The 22,021-nt window shown below is 41.1% G+C and overlaps 1 protein-coding gene across 6 annotated transcripts in view; it reads right to left on the reverse strand.

The window, feature by feature from the left end:
- Positions 1-15,001, reverse strand: part of LOC139153067 (keratin, type I cytoskeletal 19-like) — a 47,452-nt gene extending 32,451 nt beyond the window's left edge. For 2 of the 6 annotated variants that reach the window (XM_070726614.1, XM_070726620.1), the window contains exons 1-8: positions 11,208-11,295; positions 10,845-10,905; positions 10,422-10,496; positions 9,792-9,921; positions 8,798-8,903; positions 8,105-8,352; positions 1,137-1,265; positions 153-235 (exon numbers count right to left, since the gene is read on the reverse strand). In XM_070726614.1, coding sequence (XP_070582715.1) covers positions 153-235; positions 1,137-1,265; positions 8,105-8,352; positions 8,798-8,903; positions 9,792-9,921; positions 10,422-10,486 — 761 coding nt within the window. In that variant the 5' untranslated portion in view covers positions 10,487-10,496; positions 10,845-10,905; positions 11,208-11,295. Of the gene's footprint in view, positions 1-152; positions 236-1,136; positions 1,266-8,104; positions 8,353-8,797; positions 8,904-9,791; positions 9,922-10,421; positions 10,497-10,844; positions 10,906-11,081; positions 11,099-11,207; positions 11,296-14,828 lie in introns of those variants that run through there. The other 4 variants (XM_070726615.1, XM_070726616.1, XM_070726617.1 and 1 more) reach the window with 4 other exon arrangements.
- Positions 15,002-22,021: the final 7,020 nt, after the last annotated feature.

Below are 22,021 nucleotides of genomic sequence, written 5' to 3' on the forward strand. Positions count from 1 at the left end.
TACTTACTTACTTATTTATTTGATTTGTATGCTGCCCCTCTCCGTAGACTCATAGACATGGCTATTTTTTTAAAGTCAGGAAACCTTGTGAAACAAATATGGTTATGTGTGTGATGCAAAAGTAAAGGACAACATTGATTAACTAAACTTACTTCACCCTGAAATCATCAGAAGCAAGTCTGGCATTTTCGATCTGTAAGAGCAGTCCAGCTTTTTTCAAAGTCTCCTCTTGAATCTATTGGGGGTGGGGGTAGAAAGAAGGGGCATAGATTTCAAAATATCATCATAGAAAATACCATTTAGTAAGGAAATTGATAAATATCCTAATTACTCAATTCCAAATAATGTCAGTGCAGGACTCCAAGATAAGAGATGGGAGCAATATTTCATTCTTGATTGTTTAATTTAGGATATAGTATCTATAGAGGTCATTCAATCACTGATGTACAACACTAATATAACACATTATATGTGCAAATACAAATATAAGCTTAAGTAAAGTACTAGCTTAGAGGTGAAGGTTTCCTATGTACAGTGTTATCCAACACTAGGGGGCAATGCTCCATTTCTTAGTTGAGGGAGCCAGCATTGTCAAAGATACTTCTATGCTCATATGCAGTGCATTACTATACATTGAGACACATGAAATAGATACCACTTTCCCACCAAACTGGTACCCATTTATCTATTCGCATTTGCATGCTTTCGAACGGCTAGGTTGATAGGAGCCATGAAGGGCTTTATAGGTCATAACCAACACTTTGAATTGTGACCAGAAATTGATCATCAACCAATGCAGACTGCAGAGTGTATATGCATTATCATTTGTTCTGGTGCATCACAATCAGACTGGGGACTCTTGATAATTCCCCACTTAAAGACCTTTCATCTTGGTTCTGGTATGGCCTGTTCTGATTCTGTTCTGGTGGCTCTGTATTTTTCAGGGCAACTATATTCCTGGGAATGGTTTGATCTAGTTCCTCTGTTTGGTTATGATTATTAAAAGTTGCCCATTTTGATTGCAATTGTTTAATTAGATCAGTGATGGTGAACCTATGGCATGCGTGCCCCTTAAGGTCACTAATACATTCTATATCAAAGTATAGATGCCTAATAGGAAAAAAGAGAAATAATACCTCAGACTTTAGCTGAGTTATGGCATTGAAATAGGGACTCATATCATGGATACCAGCTGATGCTTGTTTTGTGTAGAACTCTTGGATGTTCTGCTCCAGTTGCATGTTAGATTTCTCAAGGGACAGCACCTTGTTTAAGGAAATGAAAATGAATTAGAATTTATTTATTTATTTATTTATTTATTTATTCATTTGTCCAATACACAAATACATAGGAAGAAAAATAGACATGTAGTAATATATATAAGGGTAAAGTGAACTTAGAGGAGAGGATATATGAAAGAAAGAAAATATATATGATAAGTGAGAGAAAGGAAAGACAATTGGACAGGGGACGAAAGGCACACCAGTGCACTTATGTACTCCCCTTACTGGCTTCTTAGGAACCTGGAGAGGTCAATCGTGGAGAGTCTAAGGGAGAAATGTTGGGGTTTAGGGGTTGACACAATTGAGTCCGGCAATGAGTTCCACGCTTCGATAACTTGATTGTTGAAATCATATTTTTTACAGTCAAGTTTGGAGCGGTTCGTATTAAGTTTGAATCTGTTGCGTGCTCTTGTGTTGTTGCGGTTGAAGCTGAAGTAGTCATTGACCGGTAGGACGTTGCAGCATATGATCTTGTGGGCAATACTCAAATATCAGAAAGCTTGCAGAATCTTAAAACTCTGAATGTGCTTTGGCTATTTGACTTTAGAGGAGACTTCTGTCACCTTTGGATATAGATAAATGGATAGTTCAACAGACATATAGATTGACTTGAATGAATAATTGACCTTACTAACTGGTTGTCCTCAGACTTCAAATGACCAATGTCAAAGATTAGATTTGAAAGATTGAAGGGCAGAAGAGAATCAACCCCTCCTTCCTCCTGCAATTTCTTCCTTCCTTGATCACACCTTTAACATACTATATATTCTTAAAACTACCCTAGGCACTTGGCCAGTTCCTCGCTACACAGCCTCTTCTCAAGCTCAGCAGTGAGTTCTAAAACCCTTTACTACTGCCTATGCGCAGAAGTGTCCCAGATGAGTGGGCGGAGCCTCCCACTGCCAGTGCTACTGAACTGGGCTAAACCAGGAGCAGCCCACCGCTGGTTATGTTGCTGTAGTTGTATGGAGAACAGGCCTTATTTTCCCCCAGCAGTGGTTGAGTGATGCCATTGAAAGTCTTCAGTGGGGAAATGGCTTTACTGAGGTTGATAGGAATACAGAGTAAGAGAGGGAAGGAAAAAATCAGAGAAATAGACCTTAATCCTATACTTATCTATTGTTCAATCCAGGAGTGAAATTCAGCAGGTTCTGAAAAAGCGAAAATTTTGAATATTTTGGAGAACTGGCAAATAACCACCTCTGGCTAGCCCCAGAGTGAGGTGGGAATGGAGATTTTGCAGTATCCTTCCCCTGCCACGCCCACCAAGCCATGCCCACAGAACTAATAAGGAAACTGAAAAATACTCCAAGAGTTAACTGGTAGAATTAGCAGTTGTTTATTCGGCCAGAGCTGACAGGGTTAACGCAAACGGGTTACAGTTAAAATTGCTCTAAAAGAAAGTGCCGCAGCTTTGTATTTATAGGGTTTACAAAGTAACAAACTCTATCTGACATGGTAACAAGTCTCCCACCAAATGAAGCAACCAATCAGGATGGTTTAGGAGGCTCCATGCAGATTCTGAACTCTGGAACCTTCTTCATGAATATTTAACAGAAACATTTTGAATTTCACCCTTGGATCAATCCTAGGTTGGTCCCAGTCTGAAATTTGGATGTAGAAAGAATGATAACGGGAATACTTCTGTCTTTTCAAAATCACCAGAGAAAACCGAATAGTGGAGCATGAATAGAGGTCTTCAGAAGTTATATTGGCAGAATCCACTAGGACATTTCCTAAATGATTGGGAACTTAGAAAGATACAATCTAAAGATCTTTAGAAAGTACTAAATAGGGGAAAGTTATTGGAAGCTTATTTACATAGTTGCATATACTGTATTTAAATTAATGAAAGTGGTGTAATACCACTCTTGGCTAAACACATGGTCACTGGCATGGAAGGAATTGGAACTTTTTCTGTTCTGCTCTGCTGTGTCTTGCTTTGTCTCAAGTCTGAAAAGAAAAGTTGTTTTAATTTATTCTTAGAAATATGATTCCATGTTCTCATATTGAGGTGGTGGATTACAATTTATTCAGTTGTTTTTGTGCTGGAGGATTATCCATACCACTGTTCCCTGTAAGCTGCGGGCGCACACATGCGTGCACCCCAAAATACCCCCCGCACACCCTTTTCCAAGGGCGCGCAAGGAGACGGGCATTGGAGTTGGGGGTGGGGAGCAACGAAAGTGCGGAGGTGCCCCGCCGCTTCCCATCCCCCTGCCAGCCCGTGGGTGGAAGGAAAGGAAGCCACAGCCCCCTCACGCCCCTGGCCTCTCGCCGCTGCCCCCTGCCCGCCCAATCCGCCCCCTCTCCAGCTTTCTCCACCTCCTGCCTTGGGGCGTGACTTCTCTCGCGGCAGTGGCGGCTGCGACTTCTCCTCGGGATGAAAGCGCTCCCAGCCAGGGGGCTGCAAGAGGGTTTTCTCTGCGTGCTTCGGGAATGCCCACCCCGCCCCTCTCACAGCCCCTTCGCTGGGAGAGCTTTCGTCCCGCGCTTTCAGCAAGGGGGCTGCAGTAGAGGCAGGACAGGCGTTCCCGAAGCGCTCGGAGAAAGCGCTCTCTCAGCCCCCTCGCTGAGAGAGAGAGAGCAACAGACAGAGCAAGATGGAAAGAGAGAGGGAGAGAGAAAGTAAGTGAGAAAGAGAGAGAGAGTGAAAGGAGGAAGAGAGAGATAGCAAGAGAGAGAACAAGAGAGAGAAAGAAAGCAAGAGAGATAGAAAGAGTGAGAGAGAAAGAAAGCAATAGAGAGAGAGAGAGAAAGAAAACAAGAGAGAGAGAGAGAGAGAGAGCAACAGACAGAGCGAGATAGAAAGAGAGGGAGAAAGTGAGAAAAAGAGAGAGCGAGAAAGAGAGAAATGACTCTTGATTTAAAGCATATGGTAAAAAGCACCCAAATAATAACAGAGAAAAAAATGTATATGTGTGTGTGTGAACTCTTGAACTATTTCCAATAGCCCTCACTTGTTATTGGAAATGGTTCAAGAGTTCACATACACACACACTTTATTTGTTTGTTTATTTGTTTATTTGTTTGTTTGTTTGTTTGTTTGTTTGTTTGTTTGTTTATTTATTTATTTATTTATTTATTTATTTATTTATTTATTTATTTATTTATTTATACTTCTATGCCGCCCATTCCCAAAGGGACTGCCGCTCAGACACTATACTTTTCCACCCACACCGGAAAAAAATTAGAAAAAAAATTAGAGGGAACATTGATCCATACTTCAAAATCCTCTATTTTCTTTGTTAAATTTTCTGGCTTAATGGTTGTCTCTTCTAAACCTGTGTTTAGAGTTGTAGTTCTTAAAAATGCTCATAAATGGAGAGAAATGTCAAGAGATAAAGACAGAAGTTGTAGAAAAGTAAAACAAGAGATACTAATTTGTGTAGACAGGGAATATCATCTCCATGCTGAGAGACAATTCCATCCTGTTGTCATGCTAATGACACGTTGCATCAAAGTGCAATCAAACAATGTTTCTGCGATACCAAATATATGGAGTTCAAAGAAAATTAAACCTTGCCTACCTCACTTCCATCCAAAAAAGATAATGTATCAGGCTATTTAAAACAACAACCACTGACCATTAGAAATAATCTACAATTATTGCAAATAATCTACAATTAATCATTTCCTTGCTTAATTCCAAATCATTTGAATTCAGTGTCTCACTTATAACTTTCTGCAATATAAAGAAAAGAAAAGAAAATTTATATAACTAACCAATTGTTATCACAAAAATGAGTATAAAACGCAGACCATAATCATTTATAGAAATGTATTTATTTATTGTTAGTCTGTAAACTCAAAAAGTTATCATTGTGCTGTGTTCTGGAGTGCTTCTGTTGCACTGGGAAACTATTTCACACAAGATGAGGTTTTCTAATGAAAGCTAGAACGTTTGAGATTGATGGCAGATATATGGGGGTGGTAGTGTTGCCTTAGAGCAGTGATTTTCAACCTTTTTTGAGCCGCGGCACATTTTTTACATTTACAAAATTCTGGGGCACACCACCTACCAAAATGACACAAAATGACACCCTAAGACACTCTCGTCTCTTTTTCCATCCCTGTCTCCTTCCCACCCTGGTGTGTGTGTGTGTGTGTGTATATACACACTCTTGAACCATTTCCAAAAACAGGTGAGGGCTGGGTTTTTTCTCTCTCTTATTCTTTGAGTGCTTTTTATCATATGCTTTAAATCAAGAGTCACTTCTCTCTCTCTTTTGTTTCTCTCTCTTTCCTCTCATTCTCTGTCTCAATCATTTTCTCATTTTTCTTTTTTCCTCCCCTTTTTGCTCATTGCTCTCTCTCTCTCTCTCTCCCTTCCTCTCCTTTTCTCTGTCTCTCTTTCTTTCTTTCTCTCTCTCTTTCTTTCTCTCTCACTCTTGCTTTCTCTCTCTTTCTCTTTTCTTTCTCTCTCTTGCTTTCTCTCTCTCACTCTCTTTCTCTCTCTCTTTCTCTCTCTCTCTTGCTTTCTTTCTCTCTCTTTTCCTCTCTCTTTCTTTCTTTCTCTCTCTCTCTCTCTCTCACTCTCTCTCTCTCAGCAAAAAGTTGCGAGACCGGAACCTGAGCTTCCTTCTTCGCCGCACACCTGACCATGTCTTGCGGCACACTAATGTGCCACGGCACACTGGTTGAAAAACACTGCCTTAGAGCACCATGAAATATGATTTTACGGTCAATACTCTTGTCTTATTTTTCTGTTTAATTTTTATGTTGTGAGCTTCCCAGGGTTATATGCTCCCCAATCTCATATTAAAAAATAAATCTCCTCAATAAATAAAACCATTAAATAAAGCAGATCAGAATGTTTCAAGAAAAAAAGAGCTCTTATGCCCTGCCAGGCTCCCAGTGTAAATCAGGTACTTTATATTTTGTTTTGAAGTAGATATTACTAAATAAGGTGCATTCAAACAAAATCATGGTTCGTACTCAGCTTTCTAGGATTAATTCTTGGGCATGCTTGAAACCCGTGAACAGATAGAACACAAATGATAGAAACAAAGAAAATTTCTTGGCTTTTGACTCCATTCATTTCTTCCTCTTATCCTCTCAAATCATACTCTTCCACAATTTTCTATCAAACATTGTCTTACGTAGATAGAGGAAGGGATGTGAACTAATAATTCATCTAAGCATCTCTCAACACCTTTCCTTTAGCACTGAATAATTGGAAGGATCCCACATGTATCTTTCTTCCAGAAAAAAAAATGCTAAATGTAAATGGGTGAAATGGATGAAATTACCTTGGTATACTAATAACAAAAGATTTAAGTGCCAAAGCCCACTGCAACAATATAGCCAAGAAGGCTTCAAGAGTTGTAAACCTAATCCTACGTAGCTTCTGCTCTGGCAATCTCACACTACTTACCAGAGCCTACAAAACCTTTGTCAGACCCATCCTCGAATACAGCTCATCTGTTTGGAACCCATATCGCATCTCAGACATTAACACCCTTGAAAATGTCCAAAGATACTTCACCAGAAGAGCCCTTCACTCATCCACTCGAAATAGAATAGCCTATGAGACTAGACTTCCAATCCTGGTCCTAGAAAATTTAGAACTAAGACGCCTTAAACAAGATCTAAGTATTGCCCACAAGATCATATGCTGCAACGTCCTGCCTGTCGGCGACTACTTCAGCTTCAGCCACAACAACACAAGAGCACACAACAGATTTAAACTTAATATTAACCGCTCCAAACTTGACTGTAAAAAATATGACCAGTAACCGAGTTGTCGAAGCGTGGAACTCATTACTGGACTCCATAGTGTCATCCCCAAACCCCCAACACTTTACCCTTAGATTATCTACGGTTGACCTATCCAGATTCCTAAGAGGTCAGTAAGGGGCGAGTACAAGTGCACTAGAGTGCCTTCCGTCCCCTGTCCTATTGTTCTCCTATATCTCCTATACCTTTCCTCTATTCCTATATCTCTTCTTCTATTCTTTCATTGATATATTCTATTCCTATATCTTCTTTTCTATTATTTCTTAGATATATTTTACTATGAGTATCTCCTCTATAACCTTCATCATGTATTTTACTATGTGTATATTGATATACACCCACTAAAACCCTCATTGTGTATTGGACAAAATAAATAAATAAATAAATAAATAAATAAATAAATTAAGGGAAATAAAATTAACGAATCAAAACGAACATGGTACAAATGGCATGAATGGATTCAAAAGAGAATATAAAAATAATATAATATGAAGTAACAGTACAATCTGAAGAAATAACAGATACCTTGTAAATGGCCTTATTTATCATTTAGAAAAGTAATATATTAGGTAAAGAAACAAATAATTGTATAATGTATAATGTATACTATTGAACGTAATATGTAAAAAGATTAATGGAATACACAAAGGTAACAAAGATGGATTATGATCTGTAAAATGGAACAAACTATGAGATAAATATTTGTGAAAATTTAATAAAGAAATTTTTTTAAAAAGTGGCGTAATACCACTCTTGGCTAAACACATGGTCACTGCCATGGAAGGAATTGGACCTTTTCCTGTTCTGCTCTGCTGTGTCTTGCTTTGCCTCAAGTCTGAAAAGAAAAGTTGTTTTAATTTATCCTTAGAAATATGATTCCATGTTCTCATATTGAGGTGGTGGATTACAAAAAAAAAATGCTAAATGTAAGTTACTTAGACAGACATCTTCCTTATCAAGCAGCAGTCTTTTATTCTCCCATATTCCACAAAAATGTCCTAAAGACAGAGGTAGACATACCTTTATAGTATTACTTTTTTTTTCTGATATTGCCATAAGGAAAACATTATCTGATTACTCACTTTGTCTAGATAGGCAGCCAGGCGGTCATTCAGATTTTTCATGGTGCCCTTTTCATTCGTGTCCAGAATATTTGTGTCCGTAAGTGGGTGCCCATCACCATACGACAGTCCAGCCATGTCCCCAATAGCCCTGTGGATACTGGGCACTGCCTGAGACCTGCCTAAGGCAAGGAGGCGTCTTCCACTGGGCCCCTGGATGGTTCCAGAGGACAGGCTATGAGTGGAAAAGGTAGTAGGCATGGCTTCGACTACAGAAGGAGTGCAAAAGGAAGAGTGAAAGCCAAACTGAGAGTCTCTTTATATAGACAACTTAAGGTCAAAACTAATATTTAGCCTTCCTCTTACTGGACTGTCTGGTTGTACCTCATGATAAGAGATTGTTTTGGAAACCAAGCCCAAGGTTGTTCCCCCCTCCCCCTCATCCTTGAGGCTAGTTTGCAGCGCCATTGCAAAATTCTCTGAACAGATCTCAATCCACCTCATCAAAATAACACCAAACTGGCCTTACAGTTTCCAAGCCAAATAAACACAATGATTTTTTATTTTATTTTTTTAAAGGAAGGAAAAGAAATTGTCCAAATAGGTGGAGAATGATTGCGAAAAAATGAAAGAGGTTTAGTAAAAAAAAAATACAGAGGGGAAGGGGTTTTATGTGAGCTCTTGTCATGGAATTGCTATGATTCAGTCACTCACATTTTATGGAGGAACCACATGATACTGGCATCCATCTATAGCAGTGGTTCTCAAACTGAGGGTCGGGACTTCTTTGGCGGTCGAATGACCATTTCACGCGGGTCACCTATGACCAGGGGAAAAGACAAGTTAGGAACTAAATCTTCTATTCCGGCGCCTTGGAACATATTTTTACTATCTGACCAATTAGGCGTTTATAGTGGGGGTGTCCTTCTGACCTTCCTGCCAATCAGCTTAAAGCTCTGTTGGGAGAATTGGTGCTAGACTTATGGCTGGGTGTCACCTCAATCTGAAGAACTGCATTAAGGGGTCGCGGCATTAGAAAGCTTGTGAACTACTGATCTATAGTATGCCTACATTTTCTTGCAGCTTCTACAGTTTCCTTACTAGAGGAAATTCCGCACTAATACTAATACTCTTTTCAAGTATACTTGGCCTTAACGGTGCTTTTCCAGTGTCCTTAATAGAGACAAGTTAAATTCTTAAATTACTGTGCCAGCATTTTAATCTCTCCTTTTTTGGGGAAAAAGGCTCCAAACATTCTTTATACTTTCTTGTCCAGCTGCCTCTTGGAAAAAAAAAAAGCACCTTTGGGACAACTATGAGCTGGATAATTGAGAATCACCATAGACATTTAGTCATCCAATACCAATTAATCAATTTTCTCTCCCCCCCACCTTCCACAAATTTGTGAAATATATTGAATTAATAACCTGGCAACTTATTTTAATGCTCTGAAATACTATTTATAGGATTGGTCATTAAATGCTGCTATCAAACATCATTTTAAAATTACAGTATATGAAAAATTAATTTATAGTTCACCCATCCTGGTGAACATTTTTGATGATCCCCCAATTCTCTTCATGTTGAAAGCACTAAATGTCCTTCCAGGTTGAAAGGATTAACCAGTGATATCATCATTGCCCAGGGGACGCTCTGGTAAGGGTTCTTTTCATGACCCCATTAATGTACACATAAAAGTGTTACCTACCAACTTATGATTATGACTGGCAGGTTGGCAGAAGCTGGAGCAAATGAAAGGAGCGCAGGCTGCCATGCACTCGGCCTTGAACAAGGCTTGTTGATTGTAATCCAGCATTCTAAACTCAGGATCAAATGTCCTCCATAATTTTTGATGGATTTTTAAAAAGAAAAATAATTTAGAGATGTGTTAGAAATCATTTTCATTCACATTGCATGGAGTAATAGGGTGAAAAGGCAGGGGGGAATTCATTAAAGCAAAAATTCATTAAAGCCCATGAAATCCAAATGTAATTTTGTAACTGTTCATGGTGGTTTTTGTTTGTTTTGTTTTGTTTGTTTCGGTGCGTATGTTTCTTCTTTGTGTGTATTGCAAATATTGTAAATATATCAATGTATATACTTTTTTGACTATACCTTTTAAAACAATTTAATAAAAATTACTTTAAAAAAAGAAAGAAATCCAAATGGTATTTTACACATATATAAAAGAATAATATAGACAGGTTTTTGTTTAAATTAACTTCAAAGTCTGTTACAACATAGACCATAAATTATGGGTTTATTGTATTTTATTCTACCAATTTTCTGAAAAGGATTACATTTCTATTGTTAAAAGCATTATATTCAAGCATTATACCTCTTAGGACCCCTCCACATTGAGACATTTTCTGATAAATGAGTTCTAAGGATTACAATTTCCATTCATCTCTGCCTATAAAACAATCAGATTTATTATTAGATCAGTGTATTGTATAAGGCAGTAAGGAATATAATTTGTATAGAGCAAAGTCCATAGAGAACTGTCTAAAAGTTACAGTAATGTTTAGAATTTAATAATACATTCATCACCAAACTTTAGATGACTCAAATGTTGGACAGTATATAAAAGGAATATCCTACAACATATTTCAAATCATACCAAATTGAATATAATTTGTATCCAGTATTGCAGAAATACTGCTGTTATCTTTTGATTTAAATTCAGGATTTTGTGAAAATTGTCTTTGGATGTGCTTGGTTTAAAAATTAGAAGGAAAAATGATAAACAAGATGACTTCACCTGAAGTATGTGGATATTCCAGTAAGTAAATCATAGTGGATCAATGCAATCGGGGAAACTTCTAGAAACAAAGGCAAAAGAATGTGAAATCTTCAAATGCCTGGAATTTTCCATGGCTTTTCCTCCTACAAATTGTATTTTACAAGCAAAAGTATTGAGATGGAAAATCCCTAGTAATACATTAATAGTTTCAACAAGAGATTCCAAAGTAAATCTCTGAAAATATATTAAGCTTACAATGAAGTATAAGACATTAGCCAATACAACAATCACCATCTGAGGCTTACAGATCAAAAGCAAGGTAGTAAATTGCAGTGAGATTTGGTGACTCAAAACCCAACTGTTATTATATTGTATACATACTGCTGCTTTCCACATTTTTTCTGGCATGCTTTAAGATAATTGTGTGCAGGGGTGTGCAGCAGGCAGGACAGGGTGGAACACAGTTTCACTGGCGGAAATGAAGAGGTGTGTGCAGCTCCAGCTGATTGGCGGCTATCTCTTCCTGGATTACTGGTCTCGGCTTGGCTCCCCTTTTTTCCCCTGCTGCTGCTGCTGCATCTGCACGTCTTGCTTTTTTCCTCTTTCCTCTCTTCTGCTCGCCTCCCGCAACCACCTCCCACCTAGGTGCAAGCACCTGACGGCACCGTTCACCCATTTTGAGACTGTCAGAAATCACTACCCCTAAATCCTTCTCTTCTGAAGTTTTTGCTAGCACAGAACTGCCAATACAATACTCAAATTGAGGATTCCTTTCCCCCAAGTGCATTATTTTACATTTGGAAACATTAAACTGCAGTTTCCAAAAAAAGCCGGAGGGGGGGGGGGCTGGAGGGAAGAGGGACCAGGGAACCTGCACCCCCCTCTGCCTGCCTGCATTTCCAGGGACCCTGCACCCCCATCCCTCTGCCTGCCTGTGTTTGCCCCATTCAACAGGTTTCTAAAAGAAGCTGGGCAGCTGAAGGAAAGAGGAACCAGGGACTCTTCACATACACAGACCCTTGCCTGCCTGCGTTTCCAGGGACTCTGCTTTTTTCCCATTTGTCTAATTGGATCAAATATCCGAAATTTTTATCCCAGCTAGATATTTATAAATTTTGCCAATTAATTTTGTATCTGTTCCTAAAATTATCTTATCAAAACCACTGTTCCCTATTTGAAAACCATATCCTGCCTTATCTTTTTGATATATATCATGTATCTGTAAATACGTCCACCAATCTAGGGGTCTCCCGTTTTCTTCTAATTCTTCTTTTATTTTAACATATAAATTGTTCTTTCAATAGTTCTTTGTATCTTATAGAGTTGTCTAAGCAAATTAGACCTAGGTGATATTTTGTTTCAAGTGGAGAGACCCATTCAGGTGGTTTTTGATACCGTGTTTCCCCGAAAGTAAGACAGTGTCTTACTTTCTTTTTACCCCCAAAAGCCCCACTATGTCTTACTTTCGGGGTATGTCTTACATTGGAAAAAAATTGAAAGGGTCGTGTTCCCGAAGGCATCTCCCCAGAGTCCAGAAGGGCAGCCGCGGGACAGGAGCCTCGTGAGCCCTTTTCCAAGTTCAACCTCAGGGCTCCAAGCGGCGTGCACGCGTGGAGCCGCAGACGCGTGTCAGGGAAGCGTGTGTCTGGAGGGGAGGAGCCGCTCTGCGCAGTTGGGCAGCCCCACCTGCCTGCCGGAAAGGAGGCGGGCGAAGGACCAGCGCCGTTCTTCGCTTTGCCAAGCCGGGGAAGAGGCAGTGGCGCCGCGGTGAGGCGAAGGCGAGGGGCGCGCGGGGAGCTTGGAAGCAACGTCATCGGGCTCCCTCCCCCGGCAATACCCCCATGTTTTCCCGAAAGTAAGAGATATGTCTTACTTTCGGGGTACGGCTTATATTAGCCGACCCCCCTGAAACCCCCGATACGTCTTACAATCGGGGGTGTCTTACTATCGGGGAAACAGGGTAGTAGCATTTCTTTATGTCCTGCCAAATTTGAATTAATGCATTCCTGAGTATGTGTTTTTTAAAATATGTATGAAATCTATATTTTTTGTACCAAACAAAATCATTCATTCAAATTCATTTTGGATTAATCTTTGGTTCTGTTTATTAATGTGTTATAAAACTTATCCCAAACTTCATAGTACAGTGATCCCTCGATTATCGCGAGGGTTCCGTTCCAAGACCCCTCGCGATAATCGATTTTTCGCGATATAGTGGTGCAGAAGTAAAAACACCATCTGCGCATGCGCGGCCTTTTTTCCTTGTCACGCATGCGCAGATGGTGTTTTTACTTCTGCACCTGGGAAGACCCAGGGAAGGTTCCTTCCGCCGCCCAGCAGCTGATCTGCTCGGCAGCGCTGCAGCAACGAGGAGCCGAAGATCCGGGTTTCCCCTTTGCGTGGGTGGCGGGGAAGACCCAGGGAAGGTTCCTTCGGCCGCCCAGCAGCTGATCTGCTCGGCAGCGCCGCAGCAGTGAGGAGCCGAAGATCGGGGTTTCCCCACCGCCCACGCAAAGGAGAAACCCCGATCTTCGGCTCCTCGCTGCTGCGGCGCTGCCGAGCAGATCAGCTGCTGGGCGGCCGAAGGAACCTTCCCTGGGTCTTCCCCGCCGCCCACGCAAAGGGGAAACCCCGATCTTCGGCTCCTCACTGCTGCCCGCCCGCCGCTCACCCGCCGCTCGCCCGCTGCTCGAGAGCAAGAGGGGGAGAGATAGAGAAAGAGAGAGAAGGAAAGAAAGAGATGAGAGAGGGAGGAAGAAAGTGTGAGAGAGGAAGAAGCAAGATAGAGAAAGAGAGAGAGAAAGAAAGATGAGAAAGGAAGAGAGTGACGTCATCGGGTGGGAAAATATTTTTAATTAATATTTTTTGAAAAATCGCGATATAGCGTTTCGCGAAGATCGAGATCGCGAAAATCGAGGGATCACTGTAGTCCATTTCTTCTTTTCCTTCTAATCTTTTAGTTAACATATCCATTTCAGCGCATTCTAAAAAAAATATTAATAATCATTTCCTCTTTTGGAATGTCCAAATTTTTCCAGAGTTGAGCATATATTATTCTAGTTGCTGTTAAAATGTGCGTGATCAGGAATTTGTCTTCTTTTTTATGTGGTTTGTTGAAAATCACTAACAGAAAGAATTCTGGTTTTTTCTCTATTTCTTCTTTTAAGATTTTTGATGACTATTCCTCTATAATATTCCAATAGGTTTTTGCCTTACTCCACCACAAATGATAAAAGGATTGTTTCTCTTTTTACATTGCCAGCATGCTGGCAATACACTTGGGAACATTTTTGAAATTCTCTCAGGAGCCTGATGCCACCAGTAGAACATTTTACATTGGTTTTCTTTACATGTGTTTGATTTGGTAATTTGCCAGTTAAAGGTCCACCTTTTTTCCCATTTGTCTAATTGGATCGAATATCCGAAATTTTTATCCCAGCTAGAAATTTATAAATTTTGCCAATTAATTTTGTATCTGTTCCTAAAATTATCTTATCAAAACCACTCTTCCCTATTTGAAAACCATATCATGCAGATACATATATATCATGTATCTGTAAATACGTCCACCAATCTAGAGGTCTCCCATTTTCTTCCAATTCTTCTTTAATTTTAACATAAATTGTTCTTTCAATAGTTCTTTGTATCTTATGGAGTTGTCTAAGCAAATTAGACTTAGGTGATATTTTGTTTCAATTGGAGAGACCCATTCAGGTGGTTTTTGATAGTGGTGTTTCTTTATGTCCTGCCAAATTTGAATTAATGCATTCCTGAGTATGTGTTTTTTAAAATATGTATGAGATCTATATTTTTTGTACCAAACATATGCGTGTCAACTCAGGAGCAAATCATATCCTTCTAGAATTAATATTCTCTTATTTTCTGGGTGGTTGGTGGATGGCCACCATGTTTCAACAGGGCTACGACATCCCTAAACTGTAGGAATAGAAATAACTGGATCAACAAACTGAGCAGATGGCACTCATCTTCCCCACTCCTTACCCTTCAAGGACACAGTGGTAGGTTGCTATCTCCTGTTCCAGTCTGTTTTTAATATCCACCAGTCGCTTGTAATCCTCAACTTGGTTCTGGGCATCCGACTTCAGTTGCAGCAGCTCTGCCTCCGGAGTAGCCACAAGGTTACGTAACTGTGATAACTCCAATCCATAATGGGATTGTACCTCAGCCAGGGTTCCCTCAAGGACTCCTTTCTAGGAACAAAGAAAGGTTTTTATTTTTCTGAAGATATTAAATCTAAAGATATTTTGCAGGGCCAAGGAAAAGCACATGGTAAATGGAAAGACTAGAAACTGGAATCCAGCTTGCAAAAATGATTTGCTTTAAAGGAGATATTATAGGAGCCTACACAAATGTTTTGTTGAGGATACTGACTAATAGTGTCCAGAGTAACCTGTCTTAGATAATAAAATAATTATCTAAAATAATTTGGAAGCTTACCTATTACAAGGAAAGTATCTTGCACATAATCTTTACATCTTCTCAAATAATGGGGCGGGCAGGGATGAAAAGAAAGGAGGAGAGAGATGGAGATAAAGAGGCAAACATAAGTCTCCCGAAAGCTAAGACAAGGAAATATGATGATGCATATGTAGCTCTTGGCTTCACTCTGACTACAGTGGGAGACAAGGAAAGACCAATGTTTACTGTGTCTAAAAATGTTGGCAGTGGACAGCATGAAGCCAAATAAATTAAGGCGTCACTTAAAAACATCACACTCTATTCACGCTGATAAGCCGCTTGAGATTTTTTAGCGAAAACATGCTGAATATTGCAAAGAATTATCCTGTCGGAAAGTTGGGGGTGGCAAAATGTTTACTTCTTCCTAGGGGAGGCATAAGAGAAAATACTTGAGAAACACTGATTTAAAGGAATCTTTCAAGTCATTCTTAAAATATAAAAACAGGAGACCTGCCAGTGTCATGCTTGGACAAATGACAGACAGCATCTTAGGAGAGATAGGCTCTATATCTACCTTCTAAATAGTAAAGTTTATGAAAATGTTCATAACCTCCTCTAAGATTTCCAAATATGTCTATCAGTTCCCAATGTTGAGGCGTTTCTTCTTTGGGCCATTAGAGAACTAAGCTCATACTAATCTTTAGGTCAGTAATACTCCTGCTGCATTTGAGGCTTTTAGCATCTAATCCACAAACTTGAAAGTAACTGGAACTGACCATGCTCCAAAGCGATTGTAGCTCAATTTCCAAAGCTTGGACCAGCCGTTTCAACTCCACCATCTTCATCTGAGCACTCTGTAGAGCTTCAGTGCTGACAGAAACCTCCTAATTTTTTATTATTATTATTATTATTATTATTATTATTATTATTATTATTATTATTATTATTTTATTATTATTATTATTATTATTATTTTTATTAATTATTCTCTGGGGGAACTGTTTGCAGAGGGCTAGGTCACCCACAGAGAAGGCTCTTTCCCTACACCCTGCCAAGCGAGTCTACGGACAGGGGCGGCATACTAATCCAATCTATTATTATTATTATTATTATTATTATCTAGTTGACGGGAAACAATAATAATATTTTTGTCTTTACTATCTTGCAAATATGAAATCTTAATCCTAAGTGTTTTATTAGTCCATATAAATTTCGTAAAATTTCTGTTCGGTTCCCCCCAAAAATTAAATCTGTTTGAAACAGGTATAAATATTTCGGGAGAATACTGATTTTTACCACTGCTATTTTGGTAAGCATAGAGAGTTGTTTTCCCCATCTTTCAAGATCTTGCTTTATCTGATGCATCAGTTTGTCATAGTTGTCTCTTTTAATAGTCAAGCATTTGTTTGTAATAATTAAACCCAGGTATTTAATCTTTTTAGTTATCTGTAAATTTAATGATCTATTCAATTCTTCTTTCTGTCTTTGTGTCATATTGTTTGTTACCAATTTTGTCTTTTGTTTATTGATTTTGAATGCTGCAAATTTCCCAAATTCTTCTCTCTCTCTAACTGTTTCCAATCCTGAAGTTGTTGGTTCTTCTAAAAAGAAAACAATAAAGAAAGAAATTCCCCTTTCTATTCCCTCATCCAAGTCATTAATGAAGATATTAAAGAGTACTGGGCCTAGGACAGAACTTTGTGGTACTCCACTGCTTACTTTTCTCCATGTGGACGTAAACCTATTGGGGATTATTAATTGGGTTCAGCTGGCCAGGCAGTTAATAATCCATCTAGTTGTCTATCCCACTTTTTTTAGTTTGTGGAGAAGTAGGTTATGGTGAAGAGAGCCTGATTAACCAGAATCAGTGTATAAAATAATTGTACCTATTTTTAAAAAAACATACCCATTGCTTCACTGAACTGACATGGAAACTTTTGGATGGTGGACAAGGGAGTCAGATATTTCCCCAAGCTCCTTCTGCAAGCATTCACAGTCCATTAGGCATCTGGAGCAGAACCACTAAGTCGGAGTGGCCGGAACAAATAATTTCTCTAAGACAACGACTCCTAGTTCAAGTTCATGTCCATGCTCTCGCTCTTCCTGTCATTCTCCTGCTATAATTCCTTCTGCAACTCCATGATATTCAGGGTATCCAAAGAATCCACCATGGTGGTTCCCCAGAGGCCTCCAAACAAGACAACGACTCCTGGTTCCCTGAGAGCAGCTTTCCCCGCTGGCTCTTGCCATATCTACATCTCCCAGTCATAACCATGATTCTCCAGTACTCCAAAATCCCACAGGTCCCCAGGGACCTCCCTCCCCTCCGACAGGCATGGTATCCCATTCAAATCAAGCCAGGAATCAAAACTGCACACCCATCCACTTCTCTTTGCACACTCAGCAATGGGGCCTATATTCTTTGCCCCATGTAGTGTATTTGCCTAGTGATAGTTTACTGCTATCTCATTGGTTGCCCTCTATCTCGAGGGAATGTCGCTGAGTTTCGGCGGGAGTAAATCTGTAAAGCTATTGATCGCTCTAAGTTTTAGCCGGGTATAAATAACCTGTCAGTTTACCCTGTTCTGGTTCTGTCATCCATCTTCTAAATAAACTTCTGTTCTCTGGACAAGGTAGTCAGCTATTTCCCCAAGCTCCTTCTGCAAGCATTCATAGTCCATTAGGCTTCAGGAGCAGAACCACTAAGTCGGTTTTGCCTACCTGCATTCATAGAGTGGTTCCCATGTCACCAGATCTATGAGGCGTACCTGGTGAACCAAAATCAGAGTGGCCAGAACAAATAATTGCTCTAAGACAACGACTCCTGGTTGACGTTCAAGTCAATGCTCTCGCTCTTCCTGTCATTCTCCTGCTATAATTCTTTCTGCAACTCCATGATGTTCAGGGTATCCAAAGAATCCACCATGGTGGTTCCCCAGAGGCCTCCAAACATGTTCCCGATATGTCTGCTTCTGGCGAAAGTTCTCAGTTCTATTTCTACAATGTCATTCTGGAACCTTTCACAGTGCATTAGGCATATGGAGCAGAACCACTAAGTCTGTTCTACTCACTGCAATCCAGGAGTAGTGCCCATGTCACCAGATATATGAAGGGAGCCTGATTAACCAGAAAATCAGTGTATAAAATAATTGTACCTATTTTTTCAAGAAACATACCCATTGCTTCACTGAACTGACATGGAAACTTTTGGAAGCTCTGTCATGGAAGCCTTTTAATTAGGCACTTCATACAGCGGTCGCAAAGGGGCAATTTATTTATTTTATTTATTTATTTATTTATTTATTATTTGGATTTGTATGCCGCCCCTCTCCGAAGACTCGGGGCGGCTCACAACAAGTGAAAACAAATCATAAATAATCCAATTAATTAAAATATTTAAGATTTTAAAAACCCCATATCCTAACAGACACACACACAAGCATACCATGTATAAATTAAACTTGCCCAGGGGGAGATGTTTAATTCCCCCATGCCTGACGGCAAAGGTGGGTTTTGAGGAGTTTACAGAAGGCAGGAAGAGTAGGGGCAGTTCTGATCTCCGGGGGGAGTTGGTTCCAGAGAGCCGGTGCCGCCACAGAGAAGGCTCTTCCTCTGGGGCCCGCCAACCGACATTGTTTAGTTGATGGGACCCGGAGGAGGCCCACTCTGTGGGACCTAATCGGTTGCTGGGATTCGTGCGGCAGAAGGCGGTCTTGGAGATATTCTGGTCCGATGCCATGAAGGGCTTTAAAGGTCATAACCAACACTTTGAATTGTGACCGGAAACTGATCGGCAGCCAATGCAGACTGCGGAGTGATGGTGAAACATGGGCATACCTGGGTAAGCCCATGACTGCTCTCGCAGCTGCATTCTGCACGATCTGAAGTTTCCGAACACTTTTCAAAGGTAGCCCCATGTAGAGAGCGTTACAGTAGTCGAACCTCGAGGTGATGAGGGCATGAGTGACTGTGAGCAATGAGTCCCGGTCCAGATAGGGCCGCAAATGGTGCACCAGGCGAACCTGGGCAAACGCCCCCCTCACCACAGCTGAGAGATGGTTTTCTAATGTGAGCTGTGGATCGAGGAGGACGCCCAAGTTGCGGACCCTCTCTGAGGGGGTCAGTAATTCCCCCCCTAGGGTAATGGACGGACAGATGGAATTGTCCTTGGGAGGCAAAACCCACAGCCACTCCGTCTTATCCGGGTTGAGCTTGAGTCTGTTGACACCCATCCAGGCCCCAACAGCGTCCAGGCACCGGCACATCACTTCCACCGCTTCGTTGACTGGGCATGGGGTGGAGATGTAAAGCTGGGTATCATCGGCATATTGATGATACCTCACCCCATGTCCTTGGATGATCTCACCCAGCGGTTTCATGTAGATGTTAAATAGCAAGGGGGAGAAGACCGACCCCTGAGGCACCCCACAAGGGAGAGACCTCGGAGCCGACCTCTGACCCCCCACTAGCACCGACTGCGACCAGCCAGAGAGGTAGGAGGAGAACCACTGAAGCACAGTGCCTCCCACCCCCAACCCCTCCAACCGGTGCAGAAGGATATCATGGTCGATGGTATCGAAAGCCGCTGAGAGATCGAGGAGCACCAGGACAGAGGATAAACCCCTGTCCCGTGCCCGAGCAATGTGGTCCAGTGCCCCAGATGATGCCTTGTTCCAGGCACCCACGAGGGACTCAGCCAGATGGTGGACAAGGGAGTCAGATACTTCCCCAAGCTCCTTCTGCAAGCATTCACAGTCCATTAGGCATCTGGAGCAGAACCACTAAGTCGGTTTTGCCCACCTGCATTCAGAGGGTGGTGCCCATGTCACCAGATATATTAGGCGTACCCAATGAACCAGAATCAGAGTGGACGGAACAAATAATTGCTCTAAGACAACGACTCCTATTTCACGTTCAAGTCAATGCCCTTGCTCTTCCTGTCATGGTCCTCCTATTATTCTTTCTGCAACTCCATGATATTCAGGGTATCCAAAGAATCCACCATGGTCGTTCCCCAGAGGCCTCCAAACAAGACCAACGACTCCTGGTTCCCCAAGAGCAGATTTCCCCCTGGCTCTTGTCATATCTACATCTCCCAGTCATAACCATGATACTCCAGCTCTCCAAAATCCCAGAGGTCCCCAGCGAACTACTTCCCCTCCGACAGGCAGGGTATCCCACTCATATCAAGCCAGGGATCTAATCTACATGCCCATCCACCTCTTTTTGTACACTCAGCAGAGGGGGATATATTCTTTGCCCGAGGCTCTCCCATCTACTCTAAACTGACTCCCTCCATACCAAACATGCCACTTACCTACACATACCTAAAAAAATAAAAAATAAACCATGAGTTACAAAAGACCATGAAAACTAGTAAAATTTATGTACTACAATATGTTATAAATTTCACTTGATAATTTCAAGTATAGTCTATAAAACAAATGTCTGTAGGTAAAGTAATACACAAACAGAAGTTCTCCAAAGTAGCAGGTGTTTACGTCGAATAAGGAATTTTCACCATTCACGTTCAAGTCAATGCTCTTGCTCGTCCAGACACTGGCCTCCTATTATTCTTTCTGCACCTCCATGATGTTCAGGGTATCCAAAGAATCCACCATGGTGGTTTCCCAGAGGCCTCTACACAAGACAACAACTCCTGGTTCCCCGAGAGCGGCCTACTCCCCTGGCTCCTGCCATATCTACATCTCCCAGTTATAACCATGATACTCCAGCTCTCCAAAATCCCAGAGGTACCCAGCGACCTCCCTCCCCTCTGACAGGCAGGGTATCCCACTCATATCAAGCCAGGGATCTAATCTACATCCCCATCCACTTCTTTTTGTACGCTCAGCAGATGGGGCTATATTCTTTGCCCGAGGCTCTCCCATCTACTCTAAACTGTCTCCCTCCATACCAAACCCCCCACTTACCAACACATATCTATATAAAAAATTTAAACCATGAGTTACAAAATTGCTCTAAGACAATGACTCCTGGTTCCCCGAGAGCCGCCTACCTACCCCATTTGGGTGGGGGAATTCAGCTTCAACAGCTTTAGTGGTTAATTTCCACCAGTACTCATCTTTTTTTGCTTCGGTCCATGGAGCTGCCATCTCAGCTTTGATGTCTGGGAGGGGCTGTACTTCCGTTGCAATCTCTTCTTTTGTAGTAGCTTCTGGCAGATTTCTTTCGGATAGCCCTTCCTTCTTTTCCACGCTTGTCTGATTTTCCCTCCAAACCCCCCACATGTCAGAGAATGATTTGGGATTGCAGGACTCAGGTAGCCCTGTAATCTTGTTGTTTTAGTAGTTCCAGCTTCAGAAAAACCCTCTAATTAATTCAGGAGCCATAAGACAAAGTCCAAAAGAAACACAAAGATTTATTAAAAGTGATATCTCGGCATTACTCCGTTGCAGCCGGAACTGTGTTCATCCAGGCTGCACCTCATGATGATGTCTCCAAGTTGGCATCAATATACCTCCTCAGCTCTTCCGTTCCTTTGAGGACATGGAATACATCTTTGGCTTTAGGGGTGTTGTACCCGATTCAAATGCTATCGTGCAAACCATCACTAGTGAGGGGGTAGCTCATTACATTCTTCTTTGCTAAATAACCTATATAAGTCTCTATATTCTCTCAGCACCCTCTGAGAATTCGGTGGAGTGGTTTCCCCCACCATGGCTGCCAGTTGAGGATCAATCACCTTTTCAGGTGCCACCCCCCTCGTGGTGCTTCTGGATTTCCAAAGGGGAATGTCAGCCCAGCATGAATGG

Source organism: Erythrolamprus reginae, chromosome Z (assembly GCF_031021105.1).
Source record: "Erythrolamprus reginae isolate rEryReg1 chromosome Z, rEryReg1.hap1, whole genome shotgun sequence".
NCBI classification, from domain to species: domain Eukaryota; kingdom Metazoa; phylum Chordata; class Lepidosauria; order Squamata; family Dipsadidae; genus Erythrolamprus; species Erythrolamprus reginae.